At 46.6% G+C, this 19966-nt stretch overlaps 2 protein-coding genes across 2 annotated transcripts in view; one reads left to right on the top strand and one right to left on the bottom strand.

Moving 5' to 3' along the window:
- Positions 1-122: 122 nt before the first annotated feature.
- On the bottom strand, positions 123-5305 carry LOC146237723 (TBC1 domain family member 24-like). Its single transcript, XM_084685865.1, has 8 exons — positions 4555-5305; positions 3996-4371; positions 3169-3825; positions 2737-2892; positions 1717-1780; positions 1522-1620; positions 1000-1213; positions 123-708 (listed from the first exon to the last, which is right to left on the bottom strand). The coding sequence occupies exons 1-8, from the start codon at positions 4967-4969 to the stop codon at positions 536-538; spliced, it is 2154 nt and encodes a 717-aa protein (XP_084541991.1). The 5' UTR covers positions 4970-5305; the 3' UTR covers positions 123-535.
- Positions 5306-5957: 652 nt separating this feature from the next.
- stx8 (syntaxin 8) overlaps positions 5958-19966 on the top strand; it is a 33926-nt gene continuing 19917 nt past the window's right edge. The window contains exons 1-6 of the mRNA XM_084686074.1: positions 5958-6071; positions 6779-6878; positions 6990-7084; positions 7362-7472; positions 10119-10246; positions 11307-11399. Coding sequence (XP_084542200.1) covers positions 6055-6071; positions 6779-6878; positions 6990-7084; positions 7362-7472; positions 10119-10246; positions 11307-11399 — 544 coding nt within the window. The 5' untranslated portion in view covers positions 5958-6054. The remainder of the gene's footprint in view (positions 6072-6778; positions 6879-6989; positions 7085-7361; positions 7473-10118; positions 10247-11306; positions 11400-19966) is intronic.

Below are 19966 nucleotides of genomic sequence, written 5' to 3' on the forward strand. Positions count from 1 at the left end.
AGCACGATTTGTTTGAGTCTGTTCCTATGGTTACTGTCCATGGCTCTGCCAAAGCAATAGAAATCTAGTCATAGAAAACTTAGAACAGAAATAGCCATAGAAATGTCTATGGCTCTGGACATTATCATCATTATTCAAGGAAAAATACCAAAGGCTGCGATTCCTCAATGTTGAGACTTACAATTGTAATGCTTTATTTATACTACTTGTCCAATACTCATGTAGATAGTTAAAAATCCTTATAATCATTTGAATAGCATGCAGTTTTTAACACTTAATTCAAATATATATTATAAAATATCACATTGACAAGTGAAAGTTTTCGAAAATACTATAAAAACATATTCCTCATGTACAATACACATTTTGCTTGTCACAATGTCCCTCGTATACCTCACATAAACCTACAGTTCATGGAACATATAGCCACAAGAGACATAGTGGAAGGAAAAAAAAACACAAAGTGATTGTCAGAGGGAGCAAAATACAGCGTTCTGGTGTAACTTGACGTCAAAGGTCTGTCAATGTCTTCTCTTCAATGAGTGAAATAGTGTGAGAAGGAAATAGAGTTCTGGATTCCCCACACTTCCAAAGACTGAATCTTGAAATGTCCTTTGCAGAGAGGAGCGCTATCAAAGGTGTCACATCGCTCTGTGTACCCCTCTTGCAAATCTTCATGCAGGTAGATGGCATGACCCCCATCGCCTCCTGAAGAGATACGCACACAACCCATACTGTAAATACATCAGCACTGTACAGGTATACACACTGTCAACAGCCCCTGCTAATTGTCTTTCACGAGCTTCACAGTAATATTTATACCAATACACTGTACAAAAAGATCCTTTTAACCCCAACACCTCTCTCTCAGTGCAAAGTCCAAACATATACAATGCTATGAGTGTTCCTATTGCAAGGCAGGGTTAAAGATCCCTCAACAATGTTAAGGCATTCAAGCAGGCATATATTTTACAGGACTGTTTTCAACAAACAGTTTACCAATGACCAGCTTCTCGTTGTCTCCTGCAATGAATTTGGAGGCTCCCTCTACTTTGGTACTCTTGGGCGAGATGGATCTTTCTGAGGGGATGTTGAAGGGGCATGTCAGGCAGGGGTCGTGGGGGGTGCCAGCGGAGGAGACATCCTGAGAGGGACGCCGCCGGGACATGATGTGGATCAAAGCACATCGGTAACGCTCCATGCCTGGCCGTAGCTGAAAGAACAAGTATATTGTTACTCACTACAATTGTAAAAGTAGCTGTGTTTCAGTGATCTGATCACTGTTAAGGACAGAGGACAGCGAAAGTCATATGAATTGCGAGTAAACCACAGCATGTTTTGGAGGGAAATATTTTTGTACTGTTGTCAACATGTTGTTATTTGTTTTAAAGATATCCAGTGGTTCAGTGTCTAGGTATACGGGTTATGTGTGTCATATGCCACAACTTGCAAAGAAAAATGTCCACCTGTGGAGACAAAATATTTTCTTCTATTCAATTCAATTATATTCTACTGTCTCACCGTAAAGACAAAACTTTCTCCAGTCCCAAAATATTGAAGTCCCTCTGAGTCAAGTCTTTTTCGCTCTAATAAATCGGTCGACAGGAAAGCACCACACACCTGTAAAATTCGATAGCAGCACAGTCCTTGTAAACACGGGGTCAAATGTGTAAACTGTCCTACTATTTGATGTTAGCATTCCTGTTTAGTAATTACCTCTTCATCCACTGTTTTGAGAAGCAGTACGGCTGGCTCATGTCCATCAACATGGGAGTAAAATCTGGAGAAATCCAAATAAACATTCACATACAATCATTTGTAACTTTAAAGTGGACATGTAGTAGCGTTTTAAGTATGTCGTTGAAATTAACCTTACAGTATCACCCAACCAGTTGCATCCAACCTAGATTTAGATGCCAATTCAAAATGACCATAGATGCAGTTTAAGTCTGATGGAAATAAAATTAGATTTTTAAACACAATCAACCAGTGTAATACCAGTGTATTGGTGGACCATGTGATCAATGGTTTCAATATTGACAGTGTTTCACCCTCGTCGACAGGTGTTTTTGGTGGTTCATTTAGTAATCATGAATCATGACATGGAATGTCTGAGTCGGTGAAAGGTCAGCAAAGGGTCAGTCACAGTCATGCACCATGTTGACTTGTCATTCTGTAGTAACCAGTCACACAACTTTTCAAACGCCACAGACCTAATCTGCCGTTTTCTGCAGTAGGGACGTGCAGCAACCGAGGGAAAGTCAAAAGAACATTTGAAGGACATTGGAGACTGCATGGATACTCTTTTGTTGACTGCTAATGTTCAATTCTATCATCATCAAATTTGACGCAAATTGTGACAAGGAAATTCAAAGCATTTCCTGTTAACATTGACGTAAAAACAAAAAACGACAACAATCAAATTCAACCAAACTTCACTTGAAGTAAAGTAGAAATTGTTCATGCTTCTGACCCGGAGAATAGTTATGCACTTCATGTTGATACAACCAACACTGCCTCTCTCAGTGTTATGTAACCAAGCCCTGAGGTTAGCTAGCTTCCAAATCGCACTTACTTCAAAGCTATTGCTATTGATTGTGCTATACAAAATTCAAAGTTTGCCTTCATAAGGCATACTATCTACATTTAGCTTCAGCACCATTAAGAAAACATGATATCTCTGGATGAAATATACTTCTTTTAATATCATAGGAATAGTAAAATGTGAATACTTACGAAGACAGACTTCGGACATGTTCATCTGTGCTGAACAGCCTCATAGGTTCAAAGAGGGCGAAGCGTTCTGGGATCCAGGCCCAGACAACTCTCATCTCTGTTCCCGTCACGACACTTGATTTGAAGTTTCCAAAGTCCACAGTTTGGACTGCTTGCCTAGACAGATAAAATGCAGCCATTTGTGATGCAATTGATAATACATATAAACATCATTAAGGAACCACATAGAGGCGCCATAATGGGGGGAAGATTAGGACGATTCTAAGGGCCCTGTTCAGACATGGGGCCCTGCAGAACCCCACACTTTCCTGTACGATTCAGGGGTCCTAGAACTCCTAGCATCTCCCTTGGCAATACCTATTCTAGTCACATCATGCTAATAGCTTACAAATTACGTGGCGTTACTGTTATTGGTTTCTACCATCTTCTCACCTCTTCTGATGAATGCTGACACCCTTTTGCATGAGTGAGTCTTTGTTGGCATTGAAGAGTAGATTGAGCTCAGTCCTGGTGGCCATTGGGATGCTGAAGGCCCTTTCCAGAAGCTTCTCTATGGAACAGTGGCGCGCCACACTCTCCACAAAGCTCTTCATGTCCCTCCTGAAGTCCTCTACGTCCGCCACACGCGATGAAACCGACACCTTGTACAAGCTAAGTAGGGCCAGAGCCACCCTGTAAAGAACCTTGTACCCCTCCAGCAGGTAAACATCCAGGACTCTGATGGCGTAGGTGAACGGAAGGTCAGCGAAGATCCACATGATCCAGTCAGAGTAGAACTCAAAGAGGTTCTGGTGGGAACTAGCGATGAGTTTGCGAATGCCACGACAGAACTTGTTGGCAAGGTCACCAAAGGTCATGCAGGAGGCTCGGTAGGTGAGGAAGGTCTGGTCAATGTAACGTTTGTTGGGGTCTTTGTAGGAGATGAGGCGACAGATGCTGTGGAAACACTCTGCTTCGTCTTCGCTGAAGTGTAGCAGGAGAGAGACCAGGGCGGGTAGGATTGGGCAGAAGTTGATATCGGGGAAATATTTGCCGATGCAGAGGAGGATCTTCTTGACTGAGTTTAGGCCTACTTTGTTGAGGCAATACCTCAGGGCAGGAAGTAGAGAAAATGTACTGATGAATATTGCAATTCCACAAAAATATACAGCATTGATAACTACTAACAGATATCTGTAATGACTCAGGATTTTACGAGCACACTTATTTTACCTCACAAAGCTTAGTGTAAATTAAATACTGTAGTTTGGGTACAATACCTGGGAAAAGCACCATCTTCCATGTACTCTGGAAAAGGGTGTGTGGTCATCTTCTGCTCCCCAAAAATCTTCTTTGACACGTCCTGGTAAACATCTCTCTGTGAGGTGATGGACCTTGAATTGATGCCATGTATGATGTGGTAGTAAGCCTTGGCTCTCAGAGTGTGAGGCATGGCCCAGAACCCTGATCGGCCCATGGTCTTCAGTTCCTGGTGTCCAACGCTCAGGATCTTCTGGTAGCGCCCAGCTGCCTCTGGGTCGATCTTCTCCCAGTCCACAAACTGTCCGTACTTCATCCCTGAGCAACAGCTTATCTCCCACTTGTCTGATTCTGAGATGGTCATCATGGGGATACCCTTCAGACTTCCTCGACTGCCTGATTAATAGAAGAATGGTGATTGTAATGTATTTATTAGCATGTTCATGGTATTTATGTCATAAATATATATTTTTCACGAATACAGTGAATGTTATAAGTTACTCTATACACAGCCTATTTCTCACATGATAGAATGTGTTATGATCATTCATATTAGTTCAACACACAAGGTTTCCATACCATTTAGATCCCTGCAAGAGGAGTGCTTGATGGGCTTAGACTTTTTTTCCTTCTTGGAGAGGAGCCGAGACAAGGCACCATCTGGACTCTTCTCCTTCTTCGTAGCCTCAAAATGCAACAGAGAATTAGCCCTCGGTCTCAGGGCGTTTGATCTAGTGAAGATTCCCCCAGAAGGTACTTCCGTTTCCTCAAAGCTATAGAAAGACCTAGAACGAGGCCTGGTGACATTCTCTTCGGCTTCTGCCTGTAGGTTGTAGTTCTTGTTGTTGTCTGGGCTGTGGTAGGAATGGGACCTGGGTCTCCTATGGAAAGCTGCAGAACTCTGGTCTTGCTCCACAGCTGTTTCCATCGAAGATCCATCTAAATTCATGGTCCCACAATAAGAGAACTCTGGTGTTCTCGAAACATGGATCATTTCCACTGGGTATTCTCAAGTCTCAATGACAGGGAACTCCCTGTTTGTCGGTTCTCTCTCAGGTACTGTTTACATCCGAGCGTCCTGAGGGGGAGGCTTTTATGAAAGGCTGTGGGTGGTCAGGTGACTGACACAGATGGTGATAGGGTGTTTTGGAGTTTTCTCATTGGAAAATTCCAGCGATTCCCCTATCCACACTTGAAAACTAAACCATTTTAACATTGTAAGAATACGTTACAGATGAATATCATTCAATAAATTGACTTGTGACACAGGTAAATCAGAACATGAAAAAAGGGTTGTATTTTTGTTAAGTTTTCTATGCCAGTATTTATCTTGCCTGCTGAACAGATTTGACTGTATTCTCGGATTAACCTGCTTGAGGGATTCTTTGAAACACTTAAATGCCAAATCAACAGTAGCCTAGTTCCAAGAAATTCAAACCGTTATTATTTGAAACAACATTTATTGTTTTCATCCAAACATACCCGTTGTTTGGTTATGAAACATAAAACCTCTACAAGTTTCATCTGGCATGGGGGCTTAGCTACAGTTGTGGACTTGAAAACAAACACTGTACCCCCTTGACTGAAAAAAACGTGCTTCACTTTCAGGAATAAGTCTTGTGAGATAACATAGGGACTTTGATGACAGCAGAGACAGAGCAAGCAACCACGAACAGTATAAAGTTGTGTGAGTGACAAATAGATGAAGTGACCAGCACCCTGATGAAACGCAAACTTGAGTTTCTCATTCGGCATCGTATAAGCAGGACTCGTAAAGAAACGTTACAGATATTTTTTTCTATATTTTTATGCCTATGTATTTCGTGAACAAATTATTATATGCTTATACATGATATTAATATACAAGCATATAAGAATCAAAAATACTCACTGTTAAATATTTAAGCTTATCCTTTCTTATGACGAAGTTTTTAGTTTAATACATTTCAACATTCGTGGCTTGTGCAATTCGTTTTGTTTGTCCCACTTGGTTCACTGTTCTGACGTCAGACCTAAATAACAAGGACTGAAAGCTATTAGCCTTGGATTCGCTGTATATTTGTTTGAACTCATATTAAAATGTCTCAAGATCTCTGGTAAGTAGAGTTTTAAATAAGCAATGTGAATGTTAACTTCCTTACGAATGACAACCTTAAAAGTACATCGGAAAATCACTGTCTCTTAAAGACCAGTAGGAGAGGACTATGCTACTAGCGTCCTCGTTAGCTGGCAATTGTTACAGTTTCTCTGTGACAAGGATTAGAGAAGTAGAATATTTATATAATCAAAAGCATAGAAAAGTAAGATGTGTATTGATGAGACGTTCTGTCTGCTAAATAATACTAATTGTTTGGTAGAATGCAAGGAAAAAGCTAAATTATTGTCGCATGATGGAAAGTAAAGTCTGACCTCAGTCAAGATCTGTATCTTGTGATTTAGATCAAGGCTAATACAAAACGAACCAAGGGTCTCGACAGGCACAGAAAAACTCGGTGTCCACTTTCAGGCAATAATAATATAAATAGATTCATTTATGACTCAGTACAGGTATCCCTTTGCTAACAGCTGGCCTAATTAACTCTCAACTCAAAACCCCAGACAAAGCTGTGGATGATGCAGCCTTTGTCGCTAAAACTATTAAACATCAGCATAGCACAGCTCGCAATGTTTGAGTCCCAATCTTTGACTCCTTTAGTATTTGTATTTGATCTTACCTTATCTTTTCATCGAAACATAGTCTGAGTCTAATAACTTAAGGATATGTCACATACTAGCCTGGCTTACTGGCATATTACATCTGTAGGTTACAGAACTATGATGCTACGTGCCGACTCTCTCAAGAGATTGCAGAGAACATCCACGAGAGAAACCGGCAGCAAAGAACTGGAGGAAACCCTGCCAAGGTTAGTGACAATAACAAACGTGTTCCCTGTCAACTACCTCTAACATTGTAATGCATGATGTGAAGCCTTGATAGATGGACACCTGTATATAGAACTTGCTCCGTTATCCAGGTCAACATGAGTCTGCGAGCATCGCTACAGAAGCTGAAACAGAGCATCAGCCAGCTCAGAGAGAGCCTGCTCCGGGCCTCGTCCTCTCGACGCATGTATCCTTCTTATCACACAAATCGCTGGTCATGAGACTAGCCGTGCAGGAAGCCACCAAGAACTTTCACTTTGATCACAGTGCAGTTCCTCACAAATTCCAATAGATGGAAGTGTTTCCCAGCAAATCAGATCACGCGTTTTGCTACCCTGAGTTGCTTTGTTTTATTGTCTTTACCTCTTAAAGACTTCACGATGCATGTTGTCTTTGCTGTGTATGTGGGGTTTTCAGGTCTTTCTTTGACCATTGGCTTGACCTTAACACAGCCCTCCTTCCAGAATGCAGTCCGAAGCGGATCGCAGGCAGAACCTCGTGGACGACCTGGTCACCAGGGAGAAGCAACTCAACGCCACTTTCAAGGGTGACGTCACAGAACCCGAGCCCTCAAGGTATTTCACAAAATTAATAAGCGTCCTACTTGCACCCCCCCTCCCCCCCTAGCCTTAGCAACCTTCCTTTTGTAGGTTGACGTCAGTGGAGCAGAACTGAGCGTCTGTCAGTGACTGACAGGGATGCGTGAAAGCTCATTCGTTCAGAAGACTATCTCTCCATATCAGGCATCCAATTAAACTGATGATTCTCTGCTGTGTCTCCGTGCAGAGGGGTCGAAGGATTCGCAGTCTGCTTTTGAGGATAAGTCACCGGTCACTGTCTTTGTGTGCAAAGTCTTTGGACTTCCGTGTGACCCTCATTTTGACCTCCTCTATCAGTCGGAAGTTTGCTGCCGCTACGCCTTGGTGATCACACATTTGGAACCTCACAAATCGTAGACGCACACACACACACACACACAGAGTCAGTCTGGTTAAAGGCGTGAGGGGGATAAATGTGTGACCGGAGAGCTTAAAGAGTTTACAGTTTACCACTCTTCACTGAGCTCATATCCTCTTGTAGTGGATGAATCAAAGAGCTGGACCTCACTGGCTGTATCCTGTTTTGTGTATTATCCCTAATCGAAGTGACAGATCCACACAGGCGCCTGAAAAACAGTCATTACCTGGAACTGGGGCTTGACCGGCCGAACCCAGGTGGCTTGTTTTTGGATAAGGAAGAGGGTATTGCTGCGGTGTGGTTGTGTGGAGTTCACCTCATCTTTGTGTAGAGACATTTTCGTGAATGAAGGTGAATTCCTTTTCCTCCGCGCTCTTTTAATTTCTCAGGCTTTGTAGCGTGAGCACTACTCCTTTTTTGTAGTGCATTTTGCTTCCTTTATGGTGTCTGGCTTAGGACATTTATTGCTACACAAGCGCTGGGAAAGCTTTAATCTTTTATGAAACCACCTGCACACATTGGTGGCACTAACGACGTGGGTGCTGGTAATCATGTGGTGTTCTCTCAAGTTTTCCCGCGAAAGTGTAATTTTAATATTAACGTGGTGGTTAGTTTGGTCGAGTAGGGGAAGAAGGGATTGTGGGTAGTATAGCTGACCCACAGTGTGTGGTCTTTGTGGTGGGGGTATTAGCTGTGCTTGGATAACCTAAGCTCTTCCATTTTTTTTTTGGGGGGGGGGGGAGGTAGCGCTAGCGCAGAGGGAGCTTAACTTATTCCTGAAACAATACATTCAAGGCATTTTAGACTCAAAATGATTTGGCGGAAAAAAAAGACACCGCGCCTCACTTTGAAGGCTTTTTGAAGCGCCCATGATCCCCTCTGAACCCGCCCCCCCCCCCCCCCCTACTTTCCCCCCCAATAACCCTCACCATTTATATTTTAGCGGCCTGCAAAAAAGTCGCAATTAGTTAAATCCGTCCTGGTGGGAGTCCTGGGCCTCCTCTCCGGAGGCGGTGCGGTGCAGCCGCCCGGGGATGCGCCTGAGCGGCCTGGCGGTCCCGCTGGCTGCTTAATTGGATCAGCTCTAATCTTCACACGGCGGGGCCGAGGCCCAGAGGAAGTGGAGGGCCTGCCGCGTGGTGAGACAGTTACCAAACATGTCCGAGAGATTATCGTCGACTGGCGACTCCCCTCGTCTCCTTGGGAACTCGGGTGAACTGCAGCGGCCTGTCGTGGTAGGGACACGGAGGCTCGAACCCCGGCGAGTCACCTGACCGCGCCGTCGGGTTCCCAAAAGAGCTGTCGTGTACTTTTGTGACTTTGATCTTTTACCTGACTTTCTACCTTCTCTACACCAATTTGTTGGTTGGCCCTGGCCTGCACATCAGTGGAAGACGATACCAAACAGTTCCTTGTCGCCCCATTGTGCCAAATGCTTTTCATTGCCATTGCAATGGCGGGAAGTCATAAATGTGGCACTCTGCAGTCTTAAAAAAAAAAAAGAAAAAAAAAAAAAGATTCTTACTCTTCCATAATCCACTCAGTCTTCACAATGTCTAAGGTCAGGCTGAGACCTGACCAGGCGACGACTCTCCCATCGAGGGACAGGGATCGCCCCCCCCCCTTCCATGCAGAGGCCTCGAGACCCCGCCGCAAGCCATCCTTGGGGTTGGCCTCTCAGCTTTTTCCCATTACCAGAGGAATAGCTTGGAAACCGCACGACAGTGTTTTAGCACAACACAACCCGAGTCTCATCATCCACTGCTTTGTCGGAGCGAAACCCTGCTGCGACCTTGAGGCCTGGCCTTGATTAGCTTGCGCCGGCGTGTACATGCCAAACAAGCCAACCTCAAGGTTGCATTCAATGTCTACAAACGCAGTGCTTCCTCATTAGGAAAGTAAGACAGAATGGGTAAATAAATCATCATTCTCTGATCTGAAGGGCTTGTAAGGGTAGGTGTGGGGGGGGGGGGGGGGTATTTGTTATTGTACAGTACAAGTCCGTAAGCCAACGGTAGAGATTTGGGGGGGAAGAACATGAGTTCTCCAGATGTGCGAGCCACAGCGATTGTTTGCGACACGTGTGTTTAGCGTCCATATTTCATGTTGCTAGCAGGCCTGCCGTGTTTACTTACGTAGCCGTCGCGCCCGGCTCGTGTCCGGCCGCCGGAACGCTGACTGGCTGACTGACAGGAGGTCCCGCGGCGTCTGGTGTTCCCACTCGCGTGCTGACGTCACCGTCTCGTGTGACGTCGTCTCCGCAGGTCGACGTTGATGTCGGGAGGCGGCGGCGGCGGTGGGGCGGCGAACCCGTGGCTCGTCGACGAGCCGGAGGAAACCCGGGGGCTGAGCTTTGGAGACATCAAGCAGCAGCAGCAGAGTATCATTCAAGGTGAGGGGGGACAGCTGGGGGGCACCTGGGAACTCTGGGACAACCTTGGGGGGGGGGGGGGGCGGCGTTTCCACAGTCTGGGCTGTGAGAAAGCCTACTCGGCAGGACTGTGGCCGTTCCTGACACCGAGGTGAGCTCCCTTGATGTATGCCCTACCGAGCACAGCCACGGGGAACAAAATGGCCATGATAACTCACTTCCCGGCCGATAAGGAGCGCCCTGCGTTTTCCATTTTCGAAACGGTTCCCGCGCGGATTGGAGCGTCCAGGCCGTAGTTTACCTGACTCCACATGACACTCCTTTGCTCCGTCTCCCTCGTGGCTGCGATCGCAATCTGGCTATTGTCAAGGTTGGGCCGAGGAATTCACGTTAAGACAGTGAAACCAAACCACATCGAGGTTTTCTTCAACCCCTGTGGGTTTGGTTTTCCTGTGGAGCAGTAATAGTCAAAGACCAGACCTGTGGTCACCCAGATTCCTGTGCTGCCGTGTGTCAAACGTATACAGGCAACTATAGAATCAAATTTCGATCGTCCTCTCGCCAAAGTATTTGACCATAGTAAGACTGCCCACATGTATCTTTTTTCTTTCCAAAGCTAAAACAAATGCTGAGGCACTGCGTCCCACTGTGTTCCAGGAAGCTGTCCCTTCCACACTCACCTGGGTTCAGCTGTGCCTCTTTGCACCCTGGCCCGCTGCAGTTAGAATGTTACAATAACACGAGTCAGGCTGAGTGGGGTAAAGTGCTGCTAGATGACTCACATGTGGCACACTGTGAGCCGCTGCAAGCCCAATAGCCTGTCATTCCCAGTCCCCGAATGCTTGTCCTGTGACATCACAGTGCAAGAAATTGCTCCCGCCTTACAATGGGCTCAGTACTGACTGTTGTTTTAATTTTTAAATGTTTTTACCCAGCTGCTAAATTGAAAGATTTCTTTTGAGTGGGTACATGTATCTTTAAGGTGATTGATTATTAGATGTTTGTGACTAGACTCTGCGATCACAGCATGATGGTAATCCCTCCCTCCTCCCTCCCTCTTTCCTATTTTCGTTCCCTACAGTCCAGGACGCTGGTTTGGATGCGTTGGCAGAAGTCATCAGCAGACAGAAGCTGATGGGCCGGGAGATTGGTAACGAGCTGGATGAGCAGAATGGTGAGTGTGTGTGTGTGTGTGTGTAGTAACATCGGATCGCGAAGAGGATATGGAAACGTTTACACCAAGAAGAAGTTCCATTCATACGCCCACCTCCTTACCACCGTGTGAAATCAATCAGACAAGCGTACAGTCATGGAAAGAGAATCGCTTGTTGTCGGGGTCACGTGACTCGCTGGACACAACCCCCTTAACCACCTCGGTCAGAGAGAGCGTGACCTCATTTTGAGGTCGCCACGACAACGTCCTGCTTTCCCGGTGTTTGGGATCCGTGCGGCCGTCGTCTGCTACATAGAGGAACGTGAGCGCCCGTCTGCCCGTTGCTTTAATGCATTGTGGTAAGAGCAAGTGCCTGGAGCCCTGAAATCCAATCTGCTCTGAGGTAATGGGACGGTTTCCCATAAATAACTCCATCACAGCAAGCCAGAGTGTATCAGCTCCCTCAGACTCTGCCGACACCGGCACTCCAGACGGAGGCTTTGCCCGGGGTTGGTCATTCGTCTCCCCGCAAGAAGTATTAGATCAGTGTTGGGCTAATGCGGTTCTTGTCAGAACACACACTCATACCTGAGACGTCCACACACACACACGTTCTTGCATGTGCCGAGTGATAGTTCCTGGAATTTGAACTCTAATGGGTGTAATTAAGTAATTAAAAAGCCATCACGATAAACTGCACTTTGAGTCAAAGAGCGACATGAGTCGGAGGAGTTCTACTTGGGTCCTGTTGATTCGCCTTGTCAGAGAAGAGACAATAGTCAAAGGACAACCAGGCGAGGAACAAGACGGGACGAATAGTGTCATTCTCCGTGAGCGCAGCAGAGTAATCAGTCCCCTAAAGGAATGCAGGACTGAGAGTTCATTAGTTCCTGCTTGCTGTTCTTGGCTGGGCGGAGGTGCACCACAATGCCACAGTCTCGGGGGCGCTGTCATTAGCGGGTCGTTGGGCTAAATTGTGCTTTTCTTTCTCCTGCGCGGGCTGCAAAAGAAAAGTGGTGACATGATTGGTGTTTCCCCCCTAAAGAGCTGACAGTCTTGTCCAACGGAAGTCAAGTCCTGCATCTGGATGGATCTGGAGGAGGGAGGGGGAGTTGGCCAATCGTTGTGTATCCCAGTGGCGTGAAGCAATAGCTCACTAGCCGATCCTTTATTAAATCTCACGATTCTCGCGGTTCGTCCAAAGTGTTTTTGAAGTTGTGCTCACATGAATATTCATAGGCTGCCTTGAATAAAACGTCTGTTGGTCTGCGAGGAGCAGTTCCAAAGCATGTGCAGCTTCGGTACTCAGAGTACCACGACAAATTCGGAGGTTGCGCAAACGAATGACCTTGGAAACAAAGGAGATTCCCTTCTGCTGGGAATTCCAGCCAACATGGGCCTCTTCTGATCTCCAATGAGAAGGAGGGAGAGACAGAGAGAGAAAGAGAGAGAAAGAGAGAGGGTGGCTTTGCTTGATTGCTTTTGCCCATTCTCCTCTCCTGTTTCCTTTATTGAGCTGGCGAAGGACTGTTGCCCTCACACTCGCTCCATCTTCTCATCTTTTTCAACGTGCAAAGTCAGTTTTTCCAATAGCACGGGTCCCAACTGGCGACCTGCGAGCCTTAAATGAGAGGAGGAGCGGGGCAGGGAGAAACGTACGAGCGGTGGAATGGTACCTTCAGTTCAAACAGGAAGTGACTTTTGCTCTTCTAGTGTACGGTTCCCCAGAATGGCGATTCAAAAATATATATATATAATTTAGCCTTTACATTTTATTTATTTTATGGCCAAGAGTTATGCCAGAGGGAAACCCAAACCTCGAGTCAATATGAGTTTTAGGAAAGGTCACATTACTCCACCTGCGTATTTAGGACTCGGTATTGGCAATTCCCAACACAATAGCCTGCATACGACATCATAGCACTGTAGGTCAGGTCACTATACAAACCTGGTGAGCCTGCATATCACAGTACATAGTAGGTCAGGACACAATAGGTAGTATAAACCTGTCCTGTGAGTCTGGGAGAGAGGTGATAAAAGTTGAGGAAGATGGAGGTGGGGAGGGGGGCCCTCAGAGAACCTTTCCAACACCTCACTTCTCACCCCTCTCCACCGGCTCCCCGCTGAAATTTACAGCCCGGCTTCGAGTTTGCAAGGCCCTCTGACGCCCGGCCATTACTCACCAGTCCTCTGGGCTCTGGTCTTCCTCTTCTCCTTCTCCTCCTCCTCTCCTCACGGTGAGTTATAGGAAAGATGGCAGCTCCCCTAAGTGTGGGACAGGTGGAAAAAGAGAATATATCACGTAGGGCCCGAACACTGAGCCAGACCGACTTCAAACAGTGCTAGCCTGCTGATTGTTGAGGGTCTTGAAGTTCCCAGGCTTGATTTAGGGGTGTTGGTGCCCCACAGGGCCTGTCAAGGGGAGCTTTGAGAGCTACGGCATTAGCATGAGGCTGTTTTAAAGCTGTGAGTCTATTGGAGCCCATGCTTTAGTAAGCCATGCCACAGTGAAGAGTCCACACACCACCGTAGGCATGTAAGGAATGTCCATTATGTGTTTTGAAGCATTTCAATCCTTTGCTTTACGGTTCTGTGTACTTTAATACGTACACTAGACTTGGAGTTGTGCTCGATACGGTAGAGCGCACTCTTATGAGGCACCAAGGTTCATTTAATGTTTTCTACAAACTCTGAATTCACGGGATAAAACCTGGAATGTTTTTTCTTCCTATGTCGTACTTAAATTACTGGAACTATATCGAAAGACAGCTTTGTAGGTGCTGCATTTCTTACTTGTATTAAATGACAAAATCGACGACGTGAAAAGTAACAGGATAGGATAATGCTGTCGGAGCGACAGGGAAAATGGATTTTAAAGTTATAAAGAGGCGAAAGGCAAGCCTCCTCGCTGGTCCTGACAATTGGTGCTTAACCTTGGCGTCCTTTCGAGTGTTCTGTTTTTCCATCTTTTAGGGTTCCTCCTCCCCCTCCCCCCACCCCCCCTCTTCCTCAATCCCACACAGTACCGTAGGCACTGTTTTCCTATAAATAGATTAGGCTGTCAGTAATGTGGCTGCACAGTGAGACCCTGACCTGAGTGCAGTGAAGGTTGCAGCGGGCTCCTTTTCAGGAAGTGACTTCAGCTGAGGTCGACAGTGGATGTAACCCTGCTCAAGCAACAGAAAATAACCCGAGGGTCCCCCCCCCCCCCTTCCCCATCTCCCCCTCCTCCCCTGGTCGACGATGGCTCGTTATGGACAGTAAAGCAGAACTGAGGAGGCCACCTTCCTGATTCGCTGTTAAAGCACCTGACATGCATTGCCCATGTGGAAAGCTTTACATCTCTAAAGGGAGAATCTTAATCACATTCTGTGGGGCCCATAGTGTGTTGTGCGCTATCAACAGACACTTTCATATTTCTACACTGACGTGGCCAGACAATCTTATTTTTGTTTCCAAATTCAATGTGGCAGAGAATAGCCCTCGGGAGTATAAGTAAAATGTCCTACATCAACAAAATGACGGGTTTTTTTGCCGTTAGAATCAACGTTGTTTGACTTTATTGGTGTTGATGTTTCTCAGAATTGAAACTGTAACAATGACATCAGCGCCTGTCAGAGGCTTGTGGCTTATGAGTGACAGACAGACAGGCAGTCAGTCTTGTTAAAAAGTTTTAAACTTTTTAGGGGCCTAAACTTTAATAGTCTCGGTGGCTAGCCTCAAGGCTCTCCTATATGAAGTATCCTTAGAAAGACGTTGAAAGAAACTTTTAAAGACTACTTTCCATCAAACCCCCACACATTGGTTAGCCCTTACATGGAGAAAAGGAGGCTTTTATTTCCATGTCTGCTTATTACAAGCACCATTAGGAATCAAGCTTCGCTCGGCTTGGTCTGATCAAGTGAATGGAGGAGTTCATCTCTTTTCCTCTCACTCTCTGGTCGTTAGATGTTATTTAATCAACAGGACTTTCCAGCTAAGAGTCGGCCTTCTGAGCTTCCCTTCACACATAAACCTTTCAGAGGAATTAGTCACCGGCGCTGGGGTATGTTCCATGTTCTTTCCTCCACCTCCATCCTTATTTTATAAATAGACCCACGGGCTTGAGAAGAGTCTGGCAAATCGGATCGCACATCAAATATCCCCGGCTCCCCGTGACCTATCAAAGTCCTGCCCCGGTTCTTGTTTTGATAATAACAAGTCCCGGGCGGGTTTCACTTTTGCTAGGCAACCCGTATCTTAGCTTTTTTTTCTCTCTCTAATTTTTTTGCGAGGAGACAATGTTTTGTTCAAAGTGAGCTCATGCCGGACGGAAAGAAACACAACTTGATTGAGATTAAGACCTTCTGGAAAGGCGTCTGTGGTCGAAACCCCAAAGGGAAGGCCGCGTTTTAACTGATACATCTGATCTCACCCCAAGTCAAACATTATGTCTCCCACTCACAAACAGTGTGATATTGACTCATTCTCCACATTACAACTCGGTCCGGGTCGGATGTGCAGGGTTCTGATAGGTGTCCATGGACAACAATTAAACAGGCTTAAACCAAGGTCATCTACAAGCCACAGACGTGTACCTTCACTTTACTTCATCGACTGACCTTCAGCCCAGGAGATAAACCCAGTCTTCCATACCGCGCAGTCTTTCACACCATAAAGGGACTGGCATGGGAACTCAATTATTACTGTGTTTCTCGCTAATAATTAGGTCATTGATTGGCTCCTACTTCAGCAGAGGTTGTACTGTTCCTGCTAATGACTTCCAAATAAACAGCGGCCGGTGACATCAGCCCTGTGACGGCCCACCGTGGAGAACAGAGCTCTCGACTTGGTCACACTTAAGAGAAGCAGTCCGACGAGCAAATAAACACCGCTAATAGTTCTGGTGCTCGACGGCAAGGGTGGGTGCGTGGATTGATTTATCGTTCGTCGGATTCGCCCAGGCAGCCATCGAGGGTGGAAGCGCTGCATGTTTGGGTGTGGCACGCGACGTACGGAAATGGGATGTCGTCAGAGAGGAGGCTCACCCTTGTGTCAATGGGAAATGGATGTCGGCCAAAGGAAATGACTGAAACAGCGGCTGGCGTTTTGACACGCCTCTATCTCCTCCATTTCGAAAAAGCTCAATTGCCCTGACGTGTAGAGGTTCATTCATGTAAGTACAACTCGGCATAGCTGACTGAACATTGTTCTTTGGATGTACTAAGTTAATTGATACTGCTTCTGTTTTCCACTTGAACTTATTCATCCTATTTATTTGCTGAACGATCATAATGAAGCATACTTCTCTAATCTACTTATATTATTACTTATCAAATGTAACAGACATTCACTATAAAATACTTTCCTCACTGACAGCTTTAATCTGAATTGGGTAAGTCTTACTAATTTACAAGAAGACCCTTTTCTTCCTGTACATTGGCAGTCACTGACCATGTCCTTATTTGGTCTTCCAGGAAGTCCGATGCTTTTCAAGTCACGGCTGATAGTTTGACGCCCCTGTGCTCTCATACTCTGTGTTGAATGACCGAATTCGGTGATTGTGACATTCTGTGCTCTGAGTCAGACGGAAAGCCCTTTTGTGAGGAGTCCTGGGATCCTGCCAGCTTGTCCACTCATCGATTTCAAGTATGCTTTCTAGATGTACGATTGGTCGAGAGGACGGCCGTTTCTTCATGGCCGGTCTATTCAATCTCTGATTGACAAAAGACACATTTCCTTTTCAGCATCATACTCATCTTACCAACATCCCTCAGCCACAAAAAGATTTTCGCAACCGAGTGTACATTTCAAACTTGTTGGCAAGGCATGGGAACAGCCCATGTCTACTCTCCCCACTAAAGCAGAATGTATTTGCCACTCACAACTCTTCCCTGCGATCGAGCGACTCATTCTACGTTTAATGACATTAAAGCAGCGTCCTACTGATCTGGGCCAGGGTACGATCAATCATGAACCGTCTCCCCCTCGTTCCATTGCTCCACTGGCGGTTTTCTTCAGGCGTTTGTCTCCAGCCAGACCTCTGGAACGCTCCCGGCGGTGTGAAAACGGAGGGCTAACAATGACGTGAAGGGTGGATTCGGGTCACGCCTGCGACCGCGGGGGTAATGAATGGTTCCCCTCGTCAGGGGCGGCGAGCTCATTTGCATGCGGCGACTCAAAAGGGGTTCTGTCCCAAGGTGGCTTCATCAATCAAGTCCTCTTTCGCTCTACCTCTCAGCGGGACTGATGCACTCTTTTGAGTTCAGATGTCGTGTTTTTTTTTTTTGTTTTTTTTTAACTTTACAGGGCTTCGGTTTGTCGCGCCGATTTGAGGGATGACAGTCGAGGCCGTCATTTGTAAAGGGGCGGTCAAGCGTCGCCGTGCGGACGGTTCAGTCGGGCTCCTCCGGTGCTCCTTTTGCGAGGGGTTTCTGACGGAGAAGCGAAGGGGTCAGGGTGACAATAAAAGTGAATGACAACGGGAGGAGGGAGCTTGGTGGCGTGCGCAATTCATGTGCCGAGGAGTTTACAATCATCCATAACAGTGGAGATAAATGAGGCTTTTTCCTCTTTACCCCTCAAAGCCGTGGAATGACTTTGCCGTGGTGTTGCACCTCAACCAGCAAGTCATGTGAACTCAGAAGATATTGAGTATGCGAGTCCCTGAACTACTATGAGTAGTGGGAAGTGTATATGAAAGCCACATATGCTAAATGTTTCCGTATGTGGTTCTCCTGGCTGTATGCCAGAAGGGTGAACCCAGTCGCACATCCTGCTGGGTTATTTAGCGAGGGCAGAAAAACAGCTTGGTCATACCTGGCATCGATCAGCGCTTCCCCACATGTTAGGGGCATTAGTCGTGTTTTGGTTTTGATATAGTGTCACTGTTGCGCCCATCTCACGGCCTGCCTGTAACTCAAAATGAAGAACCTACAGGATCATCCCAGGGCTGATGGAAGCTATGGGCTCTGTGCAATCCCATGTTTTTCAGTGAGCACGTGTAACTGTTCATATCCTGCCACAGTTCTATTAAAGAGGTTGACGTTTCTTTAGTTTGGTTTTTTGTCTCAGAGTTAGGAGGAGGAAGGCAGCGATAGTTCTTCGATGGTAAAAACTTTTTTCCCTCCCCCAGCAGATTTTTTCCCCCTAGATGCCATAAAGCATCTCTGAGGCAGGGCAAAGCAGTGCTAAGTTTTACCCTTCTCCTCTGCTGGATTCTTCTTCATGAAAGGACAAGTGTCTGAAAATAGAACCGTTTTGACAGTTTGATTTTGAAAAATGTTTATTGGCGCCGACGGTGTCTGTAGTCCCAGGGCAGACAGACGGCAGGTGATGGCCACATTCACGACAGCGGCTGATAGCTGCGTGTGGATACAAGACCTGATCATTTACAGCTGAATATGAATGAGATGACAGATTGAGAGAGCGCTGTTTTCAAAACACGCCAAAGGAATGAAGCGCCTCGCACCAGTGGTTAACCATTTTGAAACGTTTCCTTTATTCCCTTTTACGTGTCGGAGTTTTCTAATGGGTTGGTTTCCCCACCGAAGAGTAGATATTATGTTTGGGAGAATTGATGGGTTTTATCAGAAAACAGTCCTACTTGTTTACCGAGTTCAAAATCACTTTCTTCTTAGGTAAGGGATTTTAGGAGCACATCAGGGCTGGCTGCCACAGTTCTCTGTGGATCAAATGACCCTGAGTCTGCACAGAGAACGGTGGAGCAAAGCCTTTCTGTGGCAATTTGTGCTTCAAATGGCTAAATAAAACCCCTCCATCACAAGGCTATTCAACTCCCATATCTCACATTTAGCTCAGCGTTTCTAACAACGCAACCTTCGGTAAACAATTTGAAGTGCACATCTCATCCCTGATACTTTTTTGTTGTCGTTGTCAGCAGTTGAGTAAGTAGAGCTATATCAGATCGCTGAGAGTCCCAGGTTTTCAAGATGGAAAAAGACTTGATAGAATAGTTGACAGCCTCTGAATGAATCAGAAGGGTTTATTGGGATTCACTCGCTCCCCCGGCCGTCTCAGCCTTCGACACAGCGTCTCGACAAGTTAATACCGGAGTAATGAAGACCACCCAATGCCCTTTGGGCATGGCTGAACGTGCGGGGCAAAGTGGATCCTCTGTACAGGCACACTCACGCTGTCTCGCTCTCGTGGAGACGCAGCGACAGCAGGCCGGGGGGGAGACCCCGTCGTCTTGGGCCGAGGCGTCGCCCTGCCCTAGCTCATCTGCACCTCATATGTTTTCTTGCCGTGGCCCGAGATCACAACCAGATGTCCTCAAAACACCCACAGAGGGAGGGAGGGAGGGAGGGAGGGAGGGAGGGAGGGAGGGAGGGAGGGAGGGAGGGAGGGAGGGAGGGAGGGAGGGAGGGAGGGAGGGAGAGGAGAGAGAGGGAGGGAGGGAGGGAGGGAGGGGGAGAGAGAGAGAGAGAGAGGTAGGAAGAGAGAGGGAGAAAGAGAGAGAGGAAGAGAGAGAAGGGGAGAGGGAGGAAGAGAGGGGGGAGAGGGGGAGGGAGAGGGAGAGGGGGGAGAGGGAGAGGGGGGAGAGGGAGAGGGAGGGGGGGGGGGGGAGAGGGAGGGAGAGGGGGAGA

The sequence above is a fragment of the Hypomesus nipponensis genome, chromosome 21 (genome assembly GCF_054491055.1).
Source record: "Hypomesus nipponensis isolate SF chromosome 21, ASM5449105v1, whole genome shotgun sequence".
Taxonomy (NCBI): domain Eukaryota; kingdom Metazoa; phylum Chordata; class Actinopteri; order Osmeriformes; family Osmeridae; genus Hypomesus; species Hypomesus nipponensis.